General features: G+C 36.5%; 1 protein-coding gene across 1 annotated transcript in view; it reads left to right on the plus strand.

Annotated features, from left to right (window-relative positions):
• Positions 1–3,901: 3,901 nt before the first annotated feature.
• The window catches only part of SV2C (synaptic vesicle glycoprotein 2C), a gene marked incomplete at its 5' end in the record, with an annotated part of 25,713 nt that continues 10,637 nt past the window's right edge, over positions 3,902–18,977 (plus strand). Inside the window, 8 exons of the mRNA XM_008942322.1 lie at positions 3,902–4,012; positions 6,031–6,164; positions 6,321–6,410; positions 11,233–11,343; positions 13,538–13,626; positions 14,000–14,164; positions 17,032–17,165; positions 18,454–18,657. Of these exons, the coding sequence (XP_008940570.1) occupies positions 3,902–4,012; positions 6,031–6,164; positions 6,321–6,410; positions 11,233–11,343; positions 13,538–13,626; positions 14,000–14,164; positions 17,032–17,165; positions 18,454–18,657 (1,038 nt within the window). The remainder of the gene's footprint in view (positions 4,013–6,030; positions 6,165–6,320; positions 6,411–11,232; positions 11,344–13,537; positions 13,627–13,999; positions 14,165–17,031; positions 17,166–18,453; positions 18,658–18,977) is intronic.

Below are 18,977 nucleotides of genomic sequence, written 5' to 3' on the forward strand. Positions count from 1 at the left end.
GGTGATTGAGGGCACCCTCAGTAAGTATGTGAATGATAGAAGAATGATAGACTTGAGATATTAGACCAGGCTGCCCAGAGAGATGGTGGAGTCACCATCACTGGAGGTGTTCAGAAAACGTGTAGATGGGGTACTCTGTGGTTTAGTGGTCATGGTAGTGTTGGGTTGATGGTCGGACTTAATGATCTTAGAGGTCTTTTCTTAATGTTTCTATGATTCTATGATATGAAGCTGGGTGGGAGCATAGATATGGTTGAGGGTAAGAAGGCTCTACAGAGTGACCTGGACAGGTCAGATCAATGTGACAAGGTCAGTGGTATGAGGTTCCACAAGGCCCAGTACTGGTATTGGAGAACAACCCTAATTCTCTTAGGAATGAGGTGTAGGTATATCAAGGAACTACACAGAGAGTTTGTACAAACTTGGTATTTATCTGAAATTTATTCCCACTGAAGGGGACAAAACAAGGCAAATATGTAGGAAGTTTGTAATGGTCAACTTAGTTTGCAAATCTTCTGCCCTGTAAGTCTTCATAAAATGTGAACTGCTGATGAGTAATTTAGCCTAATACGTCTCTGTTTTCCTTAGTTGGCCCAGTATCCTTCCCAGTAAAACAAAACTGAAGTGCCATAATAGCATCCTTTGTTGAAATCAAGATACAGGCATGCCATTCCTACTAGGTTCAGTACTGACAATAGCCTACTTCAAATCCCTACATGCATTCTTTTTTATCTAGCTAGGAAGGCAAGTGAGATTCTGATTTTCTAATCATAAATAGTTCACTGTGTAAACATCCTTTGCCACAGATAGCATCTGCCGAGATTAGACAGATGACATGACCAGGCTGCTGGGTACCTACAGTTCTCTTATTAGGAGCTGCTGCTTTAGTTGATTACATCTGTTCATCTCTTCTGTCATTTTAAAGATTAACTTCTTCCTGTATTGGCTACTGTGAGTCACAGCATCTTGGTAAAGCCATACTTTAGGGCCAAATGAAAGATTTCAAACAGACCATTGTAATCCATTAATTCAATGACTTAAAAGCTTTTCTTGTCTTTTTTCCATGTAGGATATATATAGCATATGTATTATATATATATATCATACATATTTTCGTATAGCTTTTCTAAAAGTATCAGATGGAGAGTCAGGCAGATGCAGGTGGGTGCTGGTCTTCTACAGGCATCTTTTTTGAGGTACCTTCATCATGGCCTGCCACGCTTCAGCTATTTTATTTCCAGATTCTTTCTGCAGAAATCACCGTCAACTGACCTGCTGACCCAGTGGGTTTGTAGAGTATTTATTTTTCTATATAGATTAAAATTATCACTGACTTTCCCATGTGAATATTAATAATCTAACCACAGGAAAGACAAGTGTTCTACTTTGTGTTACTGGATTTTCACATTAATCCTATTGCAGAATAATTCTGAAAATATTTGTGCGTTTGTTTGGAAACCATGTTTTTCACTCAAGTCTTGGAAAAAGTCTTAACTGAGCTTCTTCAGCTATATAACTTGCCAGAACTTTTTTTTTTTTTTCCCATTTCAATGATGTTTTACCATTATTTCACTAAAATATATGGGCTCAATTACTAGATTTCACTTACAGGTAACCTTGGTAATAACAGGACAGACTAAATATAAGTGTAATAATGTATTTCAGTGCTTCCAGCTGAAAAATACTTCCAGTCTTCCTTATAATTTTGATGCATCTTAGATTTGGGAAATAGTGAACAAACGAACAACATATAGTAGTAGAAGTATTTTTGCAGAGCTTTTTAAAACTTATTATTTGCATTAAGTGTTGTAACAGTGCCACCGCGTGGCAATTTTTAGCCATCACACGTCTTAGTTGCTGGAAAATAAACAAAGTTAAAATGATAAAAATTGAGGCCAGAAACCTGACCTCTGATGAAAGATTTTGTGGTAGAACAGAACTAAGAAAAGTTATAAAAACATAGAAACGATTCTGCGGAAGAATCTATCAAGTCTATGAATTCCTATAAATTCTTTGGCTATCTTTCTCCACTGTCCCTAAGTTTAGGGTTGTTCTTACATCTGCTCTCTCCTTTGGTTGACCAAGACAGGATTTTATGCATATTTGGGCTTTGACAATTTCTGACACTGTAATTCATCTAATTCCTCTGATTATTACTGAATGATTAACAAAAATTGTTATCAAGACTGGTCAGTCTAAAGCTAACCATGCCATAAAATCCATATGTTATTATTTCTTTGCCTACATTAATCTCTTGGAGAAGTGTTTCATAACTTTATTCCTCTGGTATTTAGAAATCTTCCCCTTGCCAGCCATAATGTGTACAGAGCCTGTAATCTTCCTTATTTTTCATTGCCCGCATTGCACTTCAGTGCAAAAATTATGGCCCTGCAGAGAGCTATCATGTTCCTTTTCACCCTTAGTTTTGGAAAGTTGAGAAAACTCCCCCATAATTAGTCTGCTCTCTAGTAACATATAATAGCCACTGTAAAAGATGATCTTTGTCCTTGAAGATACCCACTGTTTAACAGGTGATATACCTTTATAAAATTCAGCATAATATGGACAGATTTAGAACTGTATTTATTCAGATAGTCTATGACAGAAATGCTCTTGTCTCTCATTTGGAACAAGAACTTATTTATAATATCCTTTTATCAATATTATGGAGCAGATGAAATGCTGTGTTGGGAGGGAAGGTTTTGTTGACAATTAATTCAACATACAAATTGGTGATTAGTTATAGATTAGCATCTTGTACATTTTGGTTTTGCTCTTCTGCGTGCTGCTGTCTTTCTGTAATCAGTAATGGCCATGTCTGTGATTCACTTGGCCTTTTCTGCAGTCAGTGAAGTGGGAGGGTGTTAAGCAGCACAAAGGTTTCTGCAGCAGCTTCAAATTCAGTCACTGTGAGTTTTACATTGCTCCACAGCACATCATCCCCAAGCATTTGGGCCAGGCATTTTACAATTTGTAAAACATTCAGGCTTGTCACCATTTTCAAGATTAATGATTCTAAAATATGGCATAGCCAGGGAGCAAGGGTGAAATTTAGCTCTAGGTTTGTGTGCAGTGCTTTGAACACAACTGTGTAGAGTTTCTCTCTCTTTGCTGTTGTGTCATAAACCAGGGAAGGGAGAAGTAAATTGAGTTACAGCCAAGAACACAGTTCCATTTGGTTTCAAAACTTATGTACAATAGGAATGAAGGCCACTTTGTGAACTAAATTCAGAGCTACTCTAATGGCTCCATTTTCCAGGTTAGCTCATGACCTAGGAAGATGTGTTAAATGTAAGAATAAATCTAAACTTGCTCTGCATTTGAAGTATATCTTTGTTTTCTGGTCCAGTGCTGGTGCTGGAATAGACAGGAGAGCAGCCTCAAGAAAGCTGTGCTGCAGCTGGTTTATTTTTTTCTACCAATTGCTTCTTATAATCCTGACATTCACTGTTAATCATTAATTCAGCAAATATGTTAAATCACAAGATAAATTACAGCAGCTAATACAAAGCATAGAAAAAAAGATAGAATAAGAGCAATAGAAACCATAATGAGCATTTCACTTGACATGCCCCTCAGATATTCTGAGGAGTAAAAAGGGTGTTTTGTAAGTTGTCAGGATGACAGCAGGATGAGTGGTGTACTCATTGCTTTTAATTAAATGTAGTATTGCTTCACTTACATTAATAAATGACGCGTTGAAGTAAATTATCATCAGTGTTTTCCATGACTGGTTACAGAGCACAAGATGTTGCTGTTGTTTTATAACAGGTATAAAGCCAGGTTGATTTAATTTACTGCAGAAGTGCCCTTTGTCAGGCTCAACCTCATAAAACTAAACTGGAGCGGTGAAAAGCAGAGTGTGTAAATATTCTAGTGTCTCTGTGTATTTCTGAAACAGTTTCTAATGACAGCAAGAACCAGTACCTTGACGAGGCTGTTCTGAAGGATGAAAATCCCTGTCCTGTGCCACCTTCCCCATGGCACAAGCAGTTGCACAGCTGCCCAGTGGGTCAGATCAGCTCACTATTCTGACCAAAAATTAACTTAACTAAAAGGAAATATTTCTGTGAGTTCTGTATCAGGTGCTTTTGTAGTATAGTTTAAAATACAGGCTGAAGAATATTATTCAAAGTATTACAATAGAATGTATACAAAATACCCAAAACACAGGTAGGGTTTATAATTGCCTCATTAACTCACTGTAAACATTTCCTTCCCTTCCCAATTTAGACGTAAAGTATGCCCACATTATTTAAGATTCCATAAGATCTGAAGTTGGCATTTTCCAAAAATCAACAAAAAGTCAGTTTTAATACACTTTTAGATCCTTTTTTTGTTTGTATTTTTAAATCTTAGATTTACATTCCAAGTTCTGTTTTGGAATAAAATTTAACATTATATTTTTGATGGCTTTTTTTTTGTTGGAGGGAACTTTGCGGGGGGAAGGTATGTTTATCTGGAGCCTTGCTTAAAAAAAAAGTATTGTGGCATTCCAAGATCATTGCCAGCACCATTACTAATTTTACATCTGTCTTCCAAGGGTAAAGATGGCAGGGCTAAACCAGGCTGTAGAGCAAGTTTCTATCATTTCAGAAAAAGAGTACTTTTGTAGGAGACCAGAAAAAACAGATTCCAAATAGGTTGACTCCCCTGGGTCAACTATTTTTCATATGGAAATATAAAAGTACTTTAATATGAGAAAGTTTTTTTCCCCAAGAATATATTTATGGTCTACAGCATCAGATCATTAAATTCCAAAATATAATATACATTTAACAGATAAGTACCTCCTTTGAAGAACTATTTAGTAAGCCATTTGTTACCATGGTGTACCAGTCGTTTACTGACAATCAGACAGGTTTAATTAACCATGTCTTTTATCTAGAAAAATCCATTAGCAAAAAAAATATCAGATTAATCTGGCATCAGTGCTTTCGTTAGCCAGGATTCCATTTTATTCCAGTAAGCTCTCCTGTCCTTTATCGTTGTGTGTATTTTCCACTTATTTTTAGTATGTTAACCTTGAAAATTGTGCTTGAAAATTTCTCCTATACTGAAGCCAGACTGAAAGGTCCGGTAGTTACCCAAATAATATTCTTCTCTTTCTTAAGACAAATTCCTAGGTTTCTTACAGTTCTAGCATTTCAGTAGTCCAGTCATGATATACTAGACAATCAGATATTTTGTTTAAAAGCTGAATTTTCACATACAGTTTTCCAGTATTTCCTTTTGTGTTCTTCTTACTGTATTTTAACAATGGATTCTACAGCATGTTAATCAGCACTCAGTTGTATCTTCAGATAAATTTTTATATGAGAATTGTTTTCCTGTTGTTCATTTTTCTTCATCTCTATATGATCATAAGTCATCTCTCTATTTCAGTGTTAAGGTTGCTAGTTTCAGATAGGAATTTAAGTACTGAGGTTTTTTTCCTGTACATCTGGTTATGGGGCAGTTTACTTCTAACAGAGTCTAAGGAGTGATATAGTGCTCTGGAACAAGATGGAAGCAAAAGTTAGGCACTGTAATTGCTTTATGTGTTGCACTGTATTACATTAGGAGACTCATTAAGAATATTGAAATGGACTCTTTGCAGAAAAAAAAAAAATAAGGAAAGCTGTAAAATTCCATAAAATGTATACTTTGAGTTTAGATTTTTAATTTTCTCTTCATCCAGTGTTCATAGGAAACAATATCTTTGTATATATATTCTTGTGTAGGATGAGGGGTTTGGTTCTCGTAACTACCTTCATGAAGATTTTGCCAAGAGACTTGAAAGAGGCTTCTTCATGCCTTTGTAAGGAGGTCTCCCACCTCTCATAATACGGCCATTTAACCTGCATGACTGGTTACATGCAAGAGACTGAAATTCATAGCATAAGATCATTTGTGAAATCATCAGTATTTATGGAAATAGATCAGTCAGGCTTCATTTAAATACGGGTTTCATTTTGCACCTCTGAGAAGCTGCAGACTCCCACATAAAATACTTATTTCTCTACATTTTGTGAATTTCTGCTTTCATAGGATGGAGTTTCAGCATGGGCTCTGCCTACCAGTTCCATAGCTGGCGAGTGTTTGTGATCGTCTGCGCTCTGCCCTGTGTCTCTTCTGTGGTAGCCCTCACCTTTATGCCAGAAAGCCCACGGTTCTTGCTGGAGGTATGTATTTTCCAAACAGTTGTTATATTCCTGTGTGTAGATTTCTGTCTTTATAACATGACCTTTATATAATGGGCATTAAGACTGTTCAGTGACTATAACGAATATCTTAATCTGTGTATACTATTTGTTTAAACGTTTTGATCAAACATTTAGGTTGGAAAACATGATGAAGCTTGGATGATACTCAAGCAAATTCATGACACAAATATGCGAGCTCGTGGTCAGCCTGAGAAAGTCTTCACAGTGAGTATTGCTTTTAAAGCTAATCACTTAGCACATCAGCCAGCTTGCTGATTGGCAAGGTCTGGAGGGCTTAAGCAATCAATATTAATACTCTGCATGACAAGGCCAGTCATTTTCACTCTAAATACCTAAATATAAGAACTGAATTACTGCTGAAATTGCTAGATATACGAGGTAGATACACTAGGTATTTGCAGATAGGCATGGAAAAGGACTGGGGTTTTTTTTTTTTTTTTTTTTTTTTTTTTTTTTTTTGTGCCAGGATACTTAACACACTCCATTTGTGTTGTGTTTATTAAGTTTGCTTCATCCTTAATAATAACAGTAAGGACACAGAAGTGTGATTTGGAGGCTATTGTACCTTTTAATTTTTTGATTTTTTTTTTTTAAATTTTTATCATTTAAAATAATAATGTTTTAAAATTCTTTTTCATCTCTATGAAATAGTAATTTCAGATATTTAATTTTCTCATAATATCTTGGAAGCTCAGTTGCATCTTGTTGACTTGCAGGTCTAGTGATAAGGTTTTATTCAAAGTATTAATGTGTTGTTTCTATTTGGAGAACAAATTTGACAGTTCAGATATGGGACTTTTTTATTACATTCTCCTTATTTATGATGAATATATAGAAAAATTTTGTCTTCCTGTATGCAGTAGAACCAAACAACAGAAGGCGTTTTCTTGCTTTAAAATCTGGTCTGTCTTCCCAGCTTGCACTGTGCCATAGGAGTGCTGGCACTCTGCTCCCTCTCAGAGCCATGTGTGGGATGTTTCTGCTCTTCCAGAGGCTTTCTTCTTACTTTAATGCACACATAACTCAATTAAGAAATCCTCTTAAAGGTTCTGCATTTGCAGGCAGTCTTGAGGAATAATCATCTGACCATGTAACTTTATTCCATTTAGACTTGCAGTTTATTACCTTGGATGTAGTTTCCGTTGACTCCATTTAATTTTTTCCACTAAGTACCTCAAGAACTTAAATATTTAGCCTGAGAGAAGCCTGATGTGCACATCTATTGTGTTAAATCCACATGCATTGGTACACCGATGACCTACCCCTAATCCCATCTAACCTAATGCTTTATTTTCTGATTTCATTTACAAGTAAAGGGATTTGCCTAACGCTATACAGCTAGGGTGTAATTTTGCAATTGGCTTTTGCTGATCTGAGGTGCTTTCAGACAGAGTATGTCTGCCCTCTGTTACTCTTTGTTTTTCTCCTGTCAGCATTGATACTCAGTGATTGCACAGTCAGGCATAGCACAGACCCTTTTGCCATACGTTGTTAGTTTAGGCATGAGGAAGAGGACAGAAACATGCAGGGACAAAAGGTGGGAGGAAGGATCAGCCACAGTCTCACATCAATTTGATGTAATTGTAATCACATCCTAAAGCAGCTGTGGAGAAGAAAACAAAGCACATGCTTGCTGTTTCCAGTTCTTGTGATCTAAAAAGTCTTTCTCTCTGACATTGTTGAAATGTGACACTGAGCAATTTTGAACTCGGTGCTTTATTTATAGCTATTTTTGTTAATTGATCAGACAAGAAAAAGAAAAAAAACCCCACCACTTTCATGTGATATAGGAAAATTTCTGTCATTAATATTGTGAGAAACTCTTAATATCGGTCAGTTTAAGGGTTAGAAATACTGTACTGTATATCAAGGCTACACATGTATAAAAGATCTTATTTTCAGTTTGCTTTAACATGATTAGAAAATGCATTATTGTCTCCTCATTGGAAAATATCAGCCCTTCGTGTTATAAAAGCCAGAAAGCAAAGAACATATGCATATTTTGTTTAGGACATCCTCTTCTTGACCTGCCCTAGACTAGATGGTCTTGCTCTGGCAGGGAGAGTTGAACTCGATGATTCTGGAGGTCCATTCTAACCCCTAACATGCTGTGATTCTGTGATACTTTTTTATACAAGTTTATCCTGCATATTGGGACATTTTGTCTCAATAATGTAGCTCTCTCAAACCTTGCTGCTTCATCCAGTACCGTTCTATGATTTATGTGCTACTCTTTTCCTCCACTTCATGTCACTAGTTTCATCATACGTACTTCAATAGTATGTTTTCTCTTACACCTCATGTAACTTTTTCTCCATTACAGCTATCATTTTAGTGTGCTTTCCTTTTATATGTTTTCCTAATTATGTTGATGTCATCCTTTCCTAGAAGTTTTTTGCACAAGTCATGTTTATTCTTGTTACTCATACTGTTGAGGGTTTTATCTTCAAACCTGTAAAGCAGAGAAGGCATCAACTAATGAACAGTTGGTTTTAGAATTAGAAGCCCCAAAAATGTATTCTAGTTACTGACTGTAGGGGTGGTGGTTCTTAATACTTTTGAAAATCTTTCCTGAGAGCAGTGACAGTAACAGAGATAATAACAGAGTAAATTTATAGTATCTTCTAGTATGAGAGCACCCAAGTTAAACATGTATGTACATGCTTAATTACCTTCCTGGGTTCTTAACATACACGTTCATTAGATCTGGCTGTTCAAATGAAAAAAAAAAAAAAAATCTTTGTATCCCTAAACCCAAAATTCTCTCTATTCTTTCATTGCCATGTATTACTTAATATTTTTTTTCTGCAAACAATTTTCTTTGCAGCATGTCTTGGTTTTGTTAAATTTAAAACATTATGTATTTCTAGCCATTGCTTTTAAACGGAATTTCCATTTTCATTACAATAAGTATTCTTTATTGCTTCTTTTTTTTATTCTTCATACAGTGGCAGCTGAATTTGTATGGTCCAGATGGACCATTGTCCTGATTCAGACGGACTTTTCTTATGTTAAAGAACCGTCAAGCCCAGGAGCTTTTTGTCCCTAGTTACATACAGTGGTCCTGGGTTATAAATATGTTTCCCCTGATCTCCACAGCTTCAAATGGGTCAGGTGGCCAGGATGGTGAAAAGGTTGGCCCTGAGCCTACAAGAGCAGTATTGGTTTATACAGTATGATTCAAAAGGCATTCCTTTTCTGCCCAGAGGTGTGGCATATTAGGACGTCTGTATGTATGAGATCTTAAATAATCTTGGAGGGCTTAACTCAGTCTTTTGTATAAAATGTTCCGTAAAAGCAGTTTGAGAGAAGGTTAAAATAAATGGAGTGATACAGACAGGATTATTGCTATTGGAACAGGCCTGACAAGAAGGGTACAGACTTGTGATATAGTCATGGCTTGGCAAACCATGCTGCAATATTTCAGAAATGAGGATGCTTACAGATAATATTGCTGAGTGAGCTTTTCATTGTTCTTGTTCACGGGATGAAGCTGTGTCCTGGTTTGTCTAAGACAGAGTTAATTTTCACCAGATGCTGGGAGGGAGCTTCAGCCAGGATAGACCAGCCACCTGATAGGTTGATACCATGCTGATGTCATGCTTGTGACAGAAGGTCCATGGTCAGGAGGTCCGTGGTCGCAGGCTGGGCTTGCATTGAGTTGCTGTTCAGAGTTAATGTGGTCTATTTATATAATTTGCTATATATATTCTTACTTATTGCTCCTTTTGTGATGTGTTAAATTCTGCTTATTTAAACCCACGGGTTTGGTTTTTTTCTCACTTTTTTCCTTCACTTTTTGGGGGGGTGGGGGAATGGGGCTGCAGGGGGTGTGATGATTGAGTGCCTCTGTGGTGCTTAGCTGCTGGCTGGGTCTAAGTCATGACAGGCTGCTGGCACACCTTAAACAGTGTACATCTGTAAAAGCAGTGGGCTGAAGACTAGAGCTTTACCATCAATACTACTGTTCCCTGATGTCTTGTAATATAGTATGATACATGTTTGGGTAATGATGTCCTCATTCTTATAAGAAGCACAAGCTATTGCTACCTTCAGAAACCGCAGCCAAACATTGAACACTTAGTTGCTGCTCTAAAACTCTTTATATGTCAGTCCCTTTCCCCACTTTATTTCTTTCCTTTCCATTCTCAATTTGTCTTCTTTTAAAATAAACTGTGGATGAATATGCTGCCTTTTGTGATACCGCTAGGAACCTGGGACCAGACCAGAAGCCAAACCCAAAACTATAAAATGGTATATATTTGTCAAGTCCTGTGTCTGGAAAGACCATATAACACATTCTTGTTCTGCTATGAAGAAAAGTGCAAGTGAAAATTAGCGTTGTAGGCAACATCACATTCTCTGTCACTGGTAATTCTGTATTTTTCCCTGATGTCTGTTTAGCTCATTTAACTTTAAATGAAGTAGATGATTGCTCATAACAGCAATAACATGTGTGTTTCAAGATCATTTCACCTAACTTTGCCTCTCTTCATTAAAAAGGATTGTTAAAATCAACATCCAAAAGACAAAGAAAGTGCCCTGTCTAACACTACAGGAAATAAGAAGAGGAAAAAAATGTTATTCTATTATTAATTCTTGATATTTCAAATACTTTTATCTTCGTTACTGTATCTTTAATCAATAGACTTTCAACAGTGTTGTGGTAGCAAGTCACAAACAACTTGATAGTGAACTCCGGAAATTATTAACTGAGGGTTCAAATAATGTTTTATCCTTTGTGGGATTAGGGATACAGCAACACTATAGCAGAACTTGACAGCAGCACTTTGTTTCAGTATGTAGAAAGCGATTTCCTGCATGCTTTCAAAGTAGAAACTTTCCAATATAGTTGCATCCATAACAAACTTTGGCATTACAGTGTGCTACTATTCCTTTATATTTCTAAAACATTTCTATTGTAGACACAGGTTTAATACCTTCTCATTTAAAACCTTACGGTACTCCTTGAAAAGATGTTAAATCAAGAAAATGCGATTATTGGCTGTTCTGTTTTTATTTCTAGGTTAACAGAATCAAAACTCCAAAGCAGATAGATGAGCTTATAGAAATAGAGAGTGACACAGGAACTTGGTACAGGCGGTGTTTTGTTAGAATTCGCACAGAGCTATATGCTGTAAGTAATAAGATCTCTGTTTATTCTGTAATTACCTTTCTTTTTTTCTAATTGGCCTTCAAAATGGGATGGATTGATTGAGCTTTTGCTGGCTATAGCTGCAATGCCGCATTTTCCGTGCAACTACAAGATTAAGGAACCAGTGTAAGGTTGTGGTTTCCTGACCCAGGAAAGGTGCAGGTGAATCACCGAGGTTGGTCCCAACTTTTGTGGAGGAAAATGCTGCATTGGCCTTCACCAAGTGATGGCTAATAGTTATGTTGCCATATTCCCAAGCACCACAATAGAAAGTGTACTGGGAATTCATATCAATGCATACCTGTGGAAAGAGGTCACACGTGGTGAGGTGAAAAATTATCTGCCGTGGTCACATTATGTACAAGTGATAAAGCAACGAATAAATTGTGTAAATGAATGTAAAATCAAACCTTTGCAAGGTATCGTATTTGCATGTTTTTTTAGGCATGTCAGATGTTTTATGAGAAAAGTATATTTCAGTTGTTTCGAAGACTTTAATACAAGCTCACTGGGACTGTGCTCTGTACCCTTTTTTACTTTTCTTTGCAAAATCAAAATCCTGCAGTATCTTTGAACTTTGTAGTAAAAATTGAAGAAAGTCTCATTAAAATTAACAAAAAAAGTAAAACAAAGAGTAGTTTTCCAGAACTGTTTAAAACCTGGCATTTTAAAGCTCTCCAAAGCTATGATGAAGATTTGGAAACCAAGGTTTGTCACAAAATTTGTTGGCTTGGAAAGATGGCATTTTCCCCTATTAAAAAGATATTAAAAATCCAGAAAGTGTCCATTGTTACAGTTACTTGTGCAAAAATGGAGTGGCTGAGGGTTGAAATGTTTTGGTTTGGTCTGGTTACTAAACCAGCTTAAAAGGGGTTGCAGCTCGGTTGTCTCACGTCCTTGTTATCTCAATAGACTAGCCCCTGGGTCAGAGTACCTTCCTTGTTGCATGATGTGTGCTGAAACCTCCTAGTATGGACTGCTTCTTCTTTTCAACAGGAGATCAGCCTGAGATGAGAGAGGGAGACAGAGAGGAGAGAACACCATTCTCACTGAGCTCTGCTGTAGCGTTTTTGACCTGGGTATAATCCCAGCTTTTCCTCATATAGTTACATTTCCAGTTTCTAGCTGCAGTAGATTATGATAGATTAATCTCTCAGTGTGTCCCTGTTGAATTATGGAATATAGTTTGTCTAAACTTCAATCAGTTTAAAACTGGAGAGTGAGAAGAAAACTTTTCTGACAAGATCTCCGATTTGTTTGTAATAGTGAAATGAAGCTGCCTAGAGATTAGGAAAGTTTGAAGTTGTCAGAGCTGAAATAGATTAACAGACACATTCCACACCAATGTATAAAAATTTTTCTGTGAGCCAGCAATATGCATTTGCAGCCCAGAAAGTCAGCCATATCCTGGGCTGCATAAAAAGAAACCTGGCCAGTAGGTCGCAGGACGTGGTTCCACCCCTCTGCTCTGGTGAGTACTCCACCCAGAGTGACACCCAGAGTCTTCAGCTCTGAGGTCCACGGCGTAAGAACGATGTAGACCTGTTTGAGTGGGTCCAGAGGAGGGCAACTAAAATTACCATAGTGCTGGAACACTTCTCTTGTGAAGAAAGGCTGAGAGAGTTTCACTTATTCATCCTGGAGAAGAGGAGGCTCTGGAGAAACCTTGCAGTAGCTTTTCAATATTTAAAGGAGGCATATAAAAAGATAAAGTCATCTTACCAAGGCCTGTAGTGACAGTAGAAGGAGTAATAGTTTTAAACTGAAAGAGGATAGATATAGAGTAGATATGAGGAAGAAATTTTTTTGATGAGGATGAAGAGGCACTGTCAAGGTTACCCAGAGAAGTTCTGGATGCGCCATCACTGGAAGTGTTGAGCAACCTGATCTGGTGGAAGATGTCCTTGCCTGTCACAGGGGAATTGGACTACACCATATTTAAAGGTCCCTTTCAAGCCAAACCATACTATTATTCTGTGAAAAGAAGCCAGAAAGTCACAGAACATATACAACCTGGCTATAGTTGGAGATTAACATACTTGTGTTAGAAGTACAGCTGATCTGCTCTCTCTGCTGCCCTTTAGAAGCAAGCAAATCAGAATCAAGAAGTTTATATCGTTGAAAAAAATTGTTCAAAATACAATTTAAAATAAATATATTTCCTAATGATTTCCAGATCTGGTTGACGTTTATGAGATGCTTCAACTACCCAGTGAAGGATAATACAATCAAACTTACAGCTGTATGGTTCACCCTGTCTTTTGGGTAAGAGTGGCTGATATCTTAAACCATTTTTGATACACTTCACAGACAGAAGAATGATCTGCATGCATATTTCTGTCACTATGATTATTCTTTTTATTTGGGAAGGTTTTATTCAGTATCTTTCCACCAAATGTTATATTTATCAGTTAGTCTGTTCTTAGTTGCAAGCCTGACTCACAAAGAATATCTGCTTCAGAAATCTGACATCTTGTGCTGTCAGTGTCTTTCAATATTTTCACTTCATGGAGGATTTTATTATGATGAAGCAACTGCTGCATCACATAAGCATCTGAGGGAGCTGCTCATCCTCACCTCGCACAGATTTCCAAACAAATGGGACTGGCAACTGAGCTTTCTCTGTTTTTTTTCACAGCTACTACGGCTTATCTGTCTGGTTTCCTGATGTCATTAAACACCTGCAGTCAGACCAGTATGCGTCCCAAGTGAAACATTTCCGCAATGAGGAGGTTTCACATTTCGTCTTCAACTTCACGCTGGAAAATCAGATTCACAGCAATGGAGAATACATCAATGACAGGTTTAGAGATTTCATAATATCCTGACTCACCTGTAATAAACAAATGCTTGTTTACAGCATGTTCTAATAATCTAATTTTTTTTCTCCATTAGCTAGTGATAGATGGTTTTGTTGCTTTTTAATGGGAATTTATTTCTGTTCTTGATTTCTTAAGACTTGTGAAGCGTGGGGAGAACTGGAACTGTACACGCCCTGGTGGTTTCTGAGTGAGGATCCCCCATGCAAAACCAGCTTCCTTGTCATCTTGAAAAACAGGCTGAAAAGCTTAAGTTAACAAGACTTCCTTTCACAGTGGGATTCAAAGGTTTTCAGACTCAACACATGCAGCATATTGTAGGGGGCTGGGGAAGAACTTTCATCTCTGCTGCTGTTTCTTTCCTATATTGATGAAAGATGCTTCTGTAGAAACGCTATACATTGAGAGGTTAGGATCTTATCACAGACGAATAAAAGCTAAACATTACTGTAAATCAGTAAAGAGTATGAACAGCTCAGAAATGGGAGATAACACATTGACAGTGCTTGGATTTCGTTTATTTTTGGTTGGCGTTTTTTGTTTGATTGTTTTTGTTAGTTTTGGGTTATTTTTTGTTGGTTTTGGGGTTTTTTGGTCGTGTTTTTTTTTTTCCTTTGTGTTTGTTGTTTTTTGTTGTTTTGTTTTGTTTTGTTTTGTTTTTTTAACTGAATCCAAACGTTAAATCTGGACTTTACAGATAACTAGATAACTTAGGGGAAAATTAAACACAGCTGTTTTAAGTATCTGGTTTCTATTAAGAAATATACAGAACAACCATGTGGAAGTCATGGTGCTAAGTAATTATTATTTCCATAGGAAAATCTCTATCTAGCTGAATAAAATTAATGATTATGGTAATATGGGGCTTTTAAAATTATTTTTATAATAACTTGAGTTTTGACACAGTTAAAGATTTATGCATTACAGACAAAAGCTGGCAGTTACCTCATTTTTAAATTAGCTGTAGCTTTCCAGTTCCACTCCTTTCCAGGAGGTGGGTGTTCTCTAACATACCCTTGTAAATCACTAGATCTAACATTAATCTACTCTAAAACACTAACTTGCTCTTTCAGATGTACAGGCCTCTGACAGTTATTTAAGATTCACAAAACATTGTCCACAGAGGGATGAACTCCCCTGATATCTTCTTCCACTAACGTTTCAATACTCCACTCACCTTCAGTCTCCACGTTTCCTTCATGTTCTTTCTTAACCAGAAGTTCCATGAATACTTGACTTTTTGCTTCATTACATTTCTCTTAGTTTTTAATCCAAATCATCACAACACCAGTTTTAATGCAGTCACAACATGTTTCTTGTCCAAAGGTAAAAAATGCATCAGAAGAATGTAGGACATTCAGTCTGTCATTTCTGTTCCAACTGATTAATCTACTTTCTACATTTTCTTTGTTATCCTCTGGAATTAGGCTACATTTTAAATTGGAAAATGATATATGAAAAATGATAATGAGTTGACACTGAACATCAGCCTGATTTTAATCAGTCTGTCACAAATGAGAAATTATATAGTAGCTAAAGTTAATGGGCTGAAAACACCTTTATTCTGACCAATACACAAAGAGAATTCATTAACTAGTAAGTCTTTTCTTGTGATAAATGCATTTAGCTTTTGCTTTCCTTTCTCATCAAGATGTGATTCCAACAACTTTATTGTCAAGAAAGTTTAATTCCTACTATTTTGTAGGTGGCATATTTATTAGTTTTGTCATAAGAAAAATACTTAGCTATTCAAACGAGGTTTAATTAGAGCAGAGCCAGGTCTCTGTTCAGAAAGCTTTGCCATTTAACAGTTTGTACTGCCATTTAGCAATTAAAGCACTGCTTTTCAAACTTTTGCCAGTTTGGGTGAAGTCTGCCAGCAAAACTGCCCATTTTCAGTTGTAGCTTCTTCCACAACTCTATGTGGAGTAAAAGATACCACAAAATAAGTTTTCTACATCACTCCTTGTTTTGTTAGCATTATGATGTTATTTTGTAGAATTATACTAAGAAAAGGTTTACAGCATTGTTTTAGTCCAATAACACTGAAGTAGAAGTTACTGCTAGAAATATATTTTGTCACTGACTTTTTCTATTAATTACTTGATTGACACTCATGATCAAAAACCTAGGAGATAAATGAGAGTCAGTAGGAATAAGGTGTTCAGAAACAAGAAAAGCTATCTGTTTATTCCTGTTTTAGATACACAGTGTTTGCAGTTGCATCCCCAGATGCAGGAGTAACAAACATACTTCCAGTTACATGTCTTGCTGTATAACTGGCAATATAATTTCTGTGTCCATGTTAAACTGTTTTGCGAAACCATTTTTTTAACTATGGGATCAGTATGTTTTACATTTGAACCTGACACAGTGACCAGTGTGTTCATCTGGAGAAATAAATTTTCTTGAAAAAACTTTCTTTCTAGCTTGTTAGTACCAACAGGTGCTTATTTGTCCTAAGATACTGAGTTTCTGGGTCAGGATTTCCCAAATTCCGATTGTTATGTCATATTGCAAGTAATAGTGATACTACAAGGCTATTCCGTGAAAATCATGACATTAGTTTGGATCAGTGATTAAGGACAAGTAATAACAGAAATATTATTAAAAAATATATATATTACCAGTTGTGGCCAGTGGCTGTGTGGGGCTAAATTTTCTTATTAATGCTTTTTATCTGAATGACAGTATTCTATAATCAGCTAATCATTAATCGTGTCCTCAGAATGCCTTTTAAGGAATCATTGTTAGTGAGGTTGAGGTCATTTAGATCTGTAGAGCTGCATCAGCTTGAGCTGCTGCTTTCTAACACGTAAAGGTGGACTGACAAATTATTTGTGTTGAGCAGGTTTATTATGATGAAGTTTAAATCAGTAACCTTTGAAGATTCACTTTTTAAGAACTGTGTGTTTGAAGACATTACTTCACTGAACACATACTTCAGGAACTGTACTTTTGTGAATACCACCTTCTACAACACAGGTATTATGAGAAAAAAAACGGAACGTCTATTATTCTGTTGCACGTTCTCATCTTATGCTTATCATTTCTGGATTTCTAATAAAACAAGAAGTCCTCTGGTATGGAATAAAAAGCTCTAAAAAGCAACAGGCCTCTATAATGTTGTAACAGAAAAATGGAAGGATCACACCTGCACTAGAGATACCAAAACCTAATGTTGATTCTGAGAATTTACATCTTTTTTATTTTAATAATCTCTAAAGAGATTCAGTCTGGAGAGGAGGAAATATATTAACTGCTTTATTGTTCACTTTAACTTGTATATTTTTATTTAGTCTAAATGGGACTGGTGATATACTTTGTCCATTGTGCTTGCCCTGGCATGGGAGTCTGAGTTCAGGGTTCAAACTGCCTGATCTATGATCATTCCAACTGTTCTAAGTATTATAACAAAAACAGAAAAGTGTATTTTCGTATGTTTAAACAGAGGAATCTTCTTTTTCTTTCTTTTTTTTTTTTTTTTATTTTCAGTTTAATAAAACTTAACTGAAAGTAGAACTAAGCCAACTAAGCTTCTTGGAAAGATGGTGCATTTCTTACCACTTTCCTGTAACTCCAGCAATCACAATAATAGTAAGGTTAAATTCCAAAGCAAGCTACACCCGGCTTTCTTTGTATCAAAGGAAGGTATTCTTGACTCAGGGTTATAAGGCTGACAAGAGGAACAGAACGAAAGCTGAAGTGTAGGGGGAGATTTCCAAAATGGTATTAGAAGAACAGCCTGAAGAGTTGCATGTAATAAGTCATCTGTGTTCAAGCTGAAGACCAAGGGGCCTTCCCAAAAACGAGAATTAGTTTAATCTGAACTCCATAGTAATGTTTCGCTTTGAAGGAATCAGTCCAAATTGAGCACTATCAGCAGTCTCATCTGAAAGGCTGTATGGTGTCAAAATAGAAGGTCTGATACAGGGCAGGATTAAGTCATACAAACTTGCAGATACTCAGTGCTCTTTATGCAAGAACAGCTGGTGCTGAAAGGCCTTAACCAAGTACGTTCCAAGCAGAGCTGAAATACAGTAATATAACTTGCCTAATTCCAGGCCTTAGTTGCTTTTTTTTCATGAGCTTTGCATATTTTTCTATTAAGATAAAATGGTATCAAAATTACCAACAATAACTATTCCCATTTTATGAAGCAGTGAAAGCTCTGCGTTGCCATTAAAGTTGCCTAAACTTAAAATGTTTTTAATCAAAATCTGCACATGGCGTCAGCTGTTAGCTGAAATGTTTCTTTTTCTTCTTTCCACAGATCTCGAGCAATATAAATTTGTTGACAGTGAATTGATAAATTGCACATTTTTCCACATCAGGACAGGATGCCAGATTTCTTTTGATGATGACTACAGCGCCTACTGGATTTACTTTGTTAATTTCCTGGGAACTTTGGCAGTGTTACCGGGGAATATTGTATCTGCTCTCCTGATGGATAGAATTGGGAGGTTAACGATGCTAGGTAGGGGCTTCCCTTTAAAACAGGGAAAAGCACCAAAACCTTAAATTATCCTGATAAAGTAACATGTTCTCCGTTTACAGAATTTGGTTCAGAGAGATGCAAACATTGCTTCTGCAGATACTTCATTTATGCAACATTTTATGTGCCACTTTAAAAGCCCCTGACTTAAAAACTTTAGGAACAAAGGCTTCTGTAACCAGTTCTGCTGTGCCACATTATCAATCATTTGCTCTTCCATGCTGATGTTACAAAATCATTATTTAGGCATTTGGGATGATATTTTGAAGAGTGCTGACTATTGGGCTGTCTTTCCTCCTGCT

The sequence above is a fragment of the Merops nubicus genome, unplaced genomic scaffold, assembly GCF_000691845.1.
Source record: "Merops nubicus isolate BGI_N331 unplaced genomic scaffold, ASM69184v1 scaffold18326, whole genome shotgun sequence".
Lineage (NCBI taxonomy): Eukaryota > Metazoa > Chordata > Aves > Coraciiformes > Meropidae > Merops > Merops nubicus.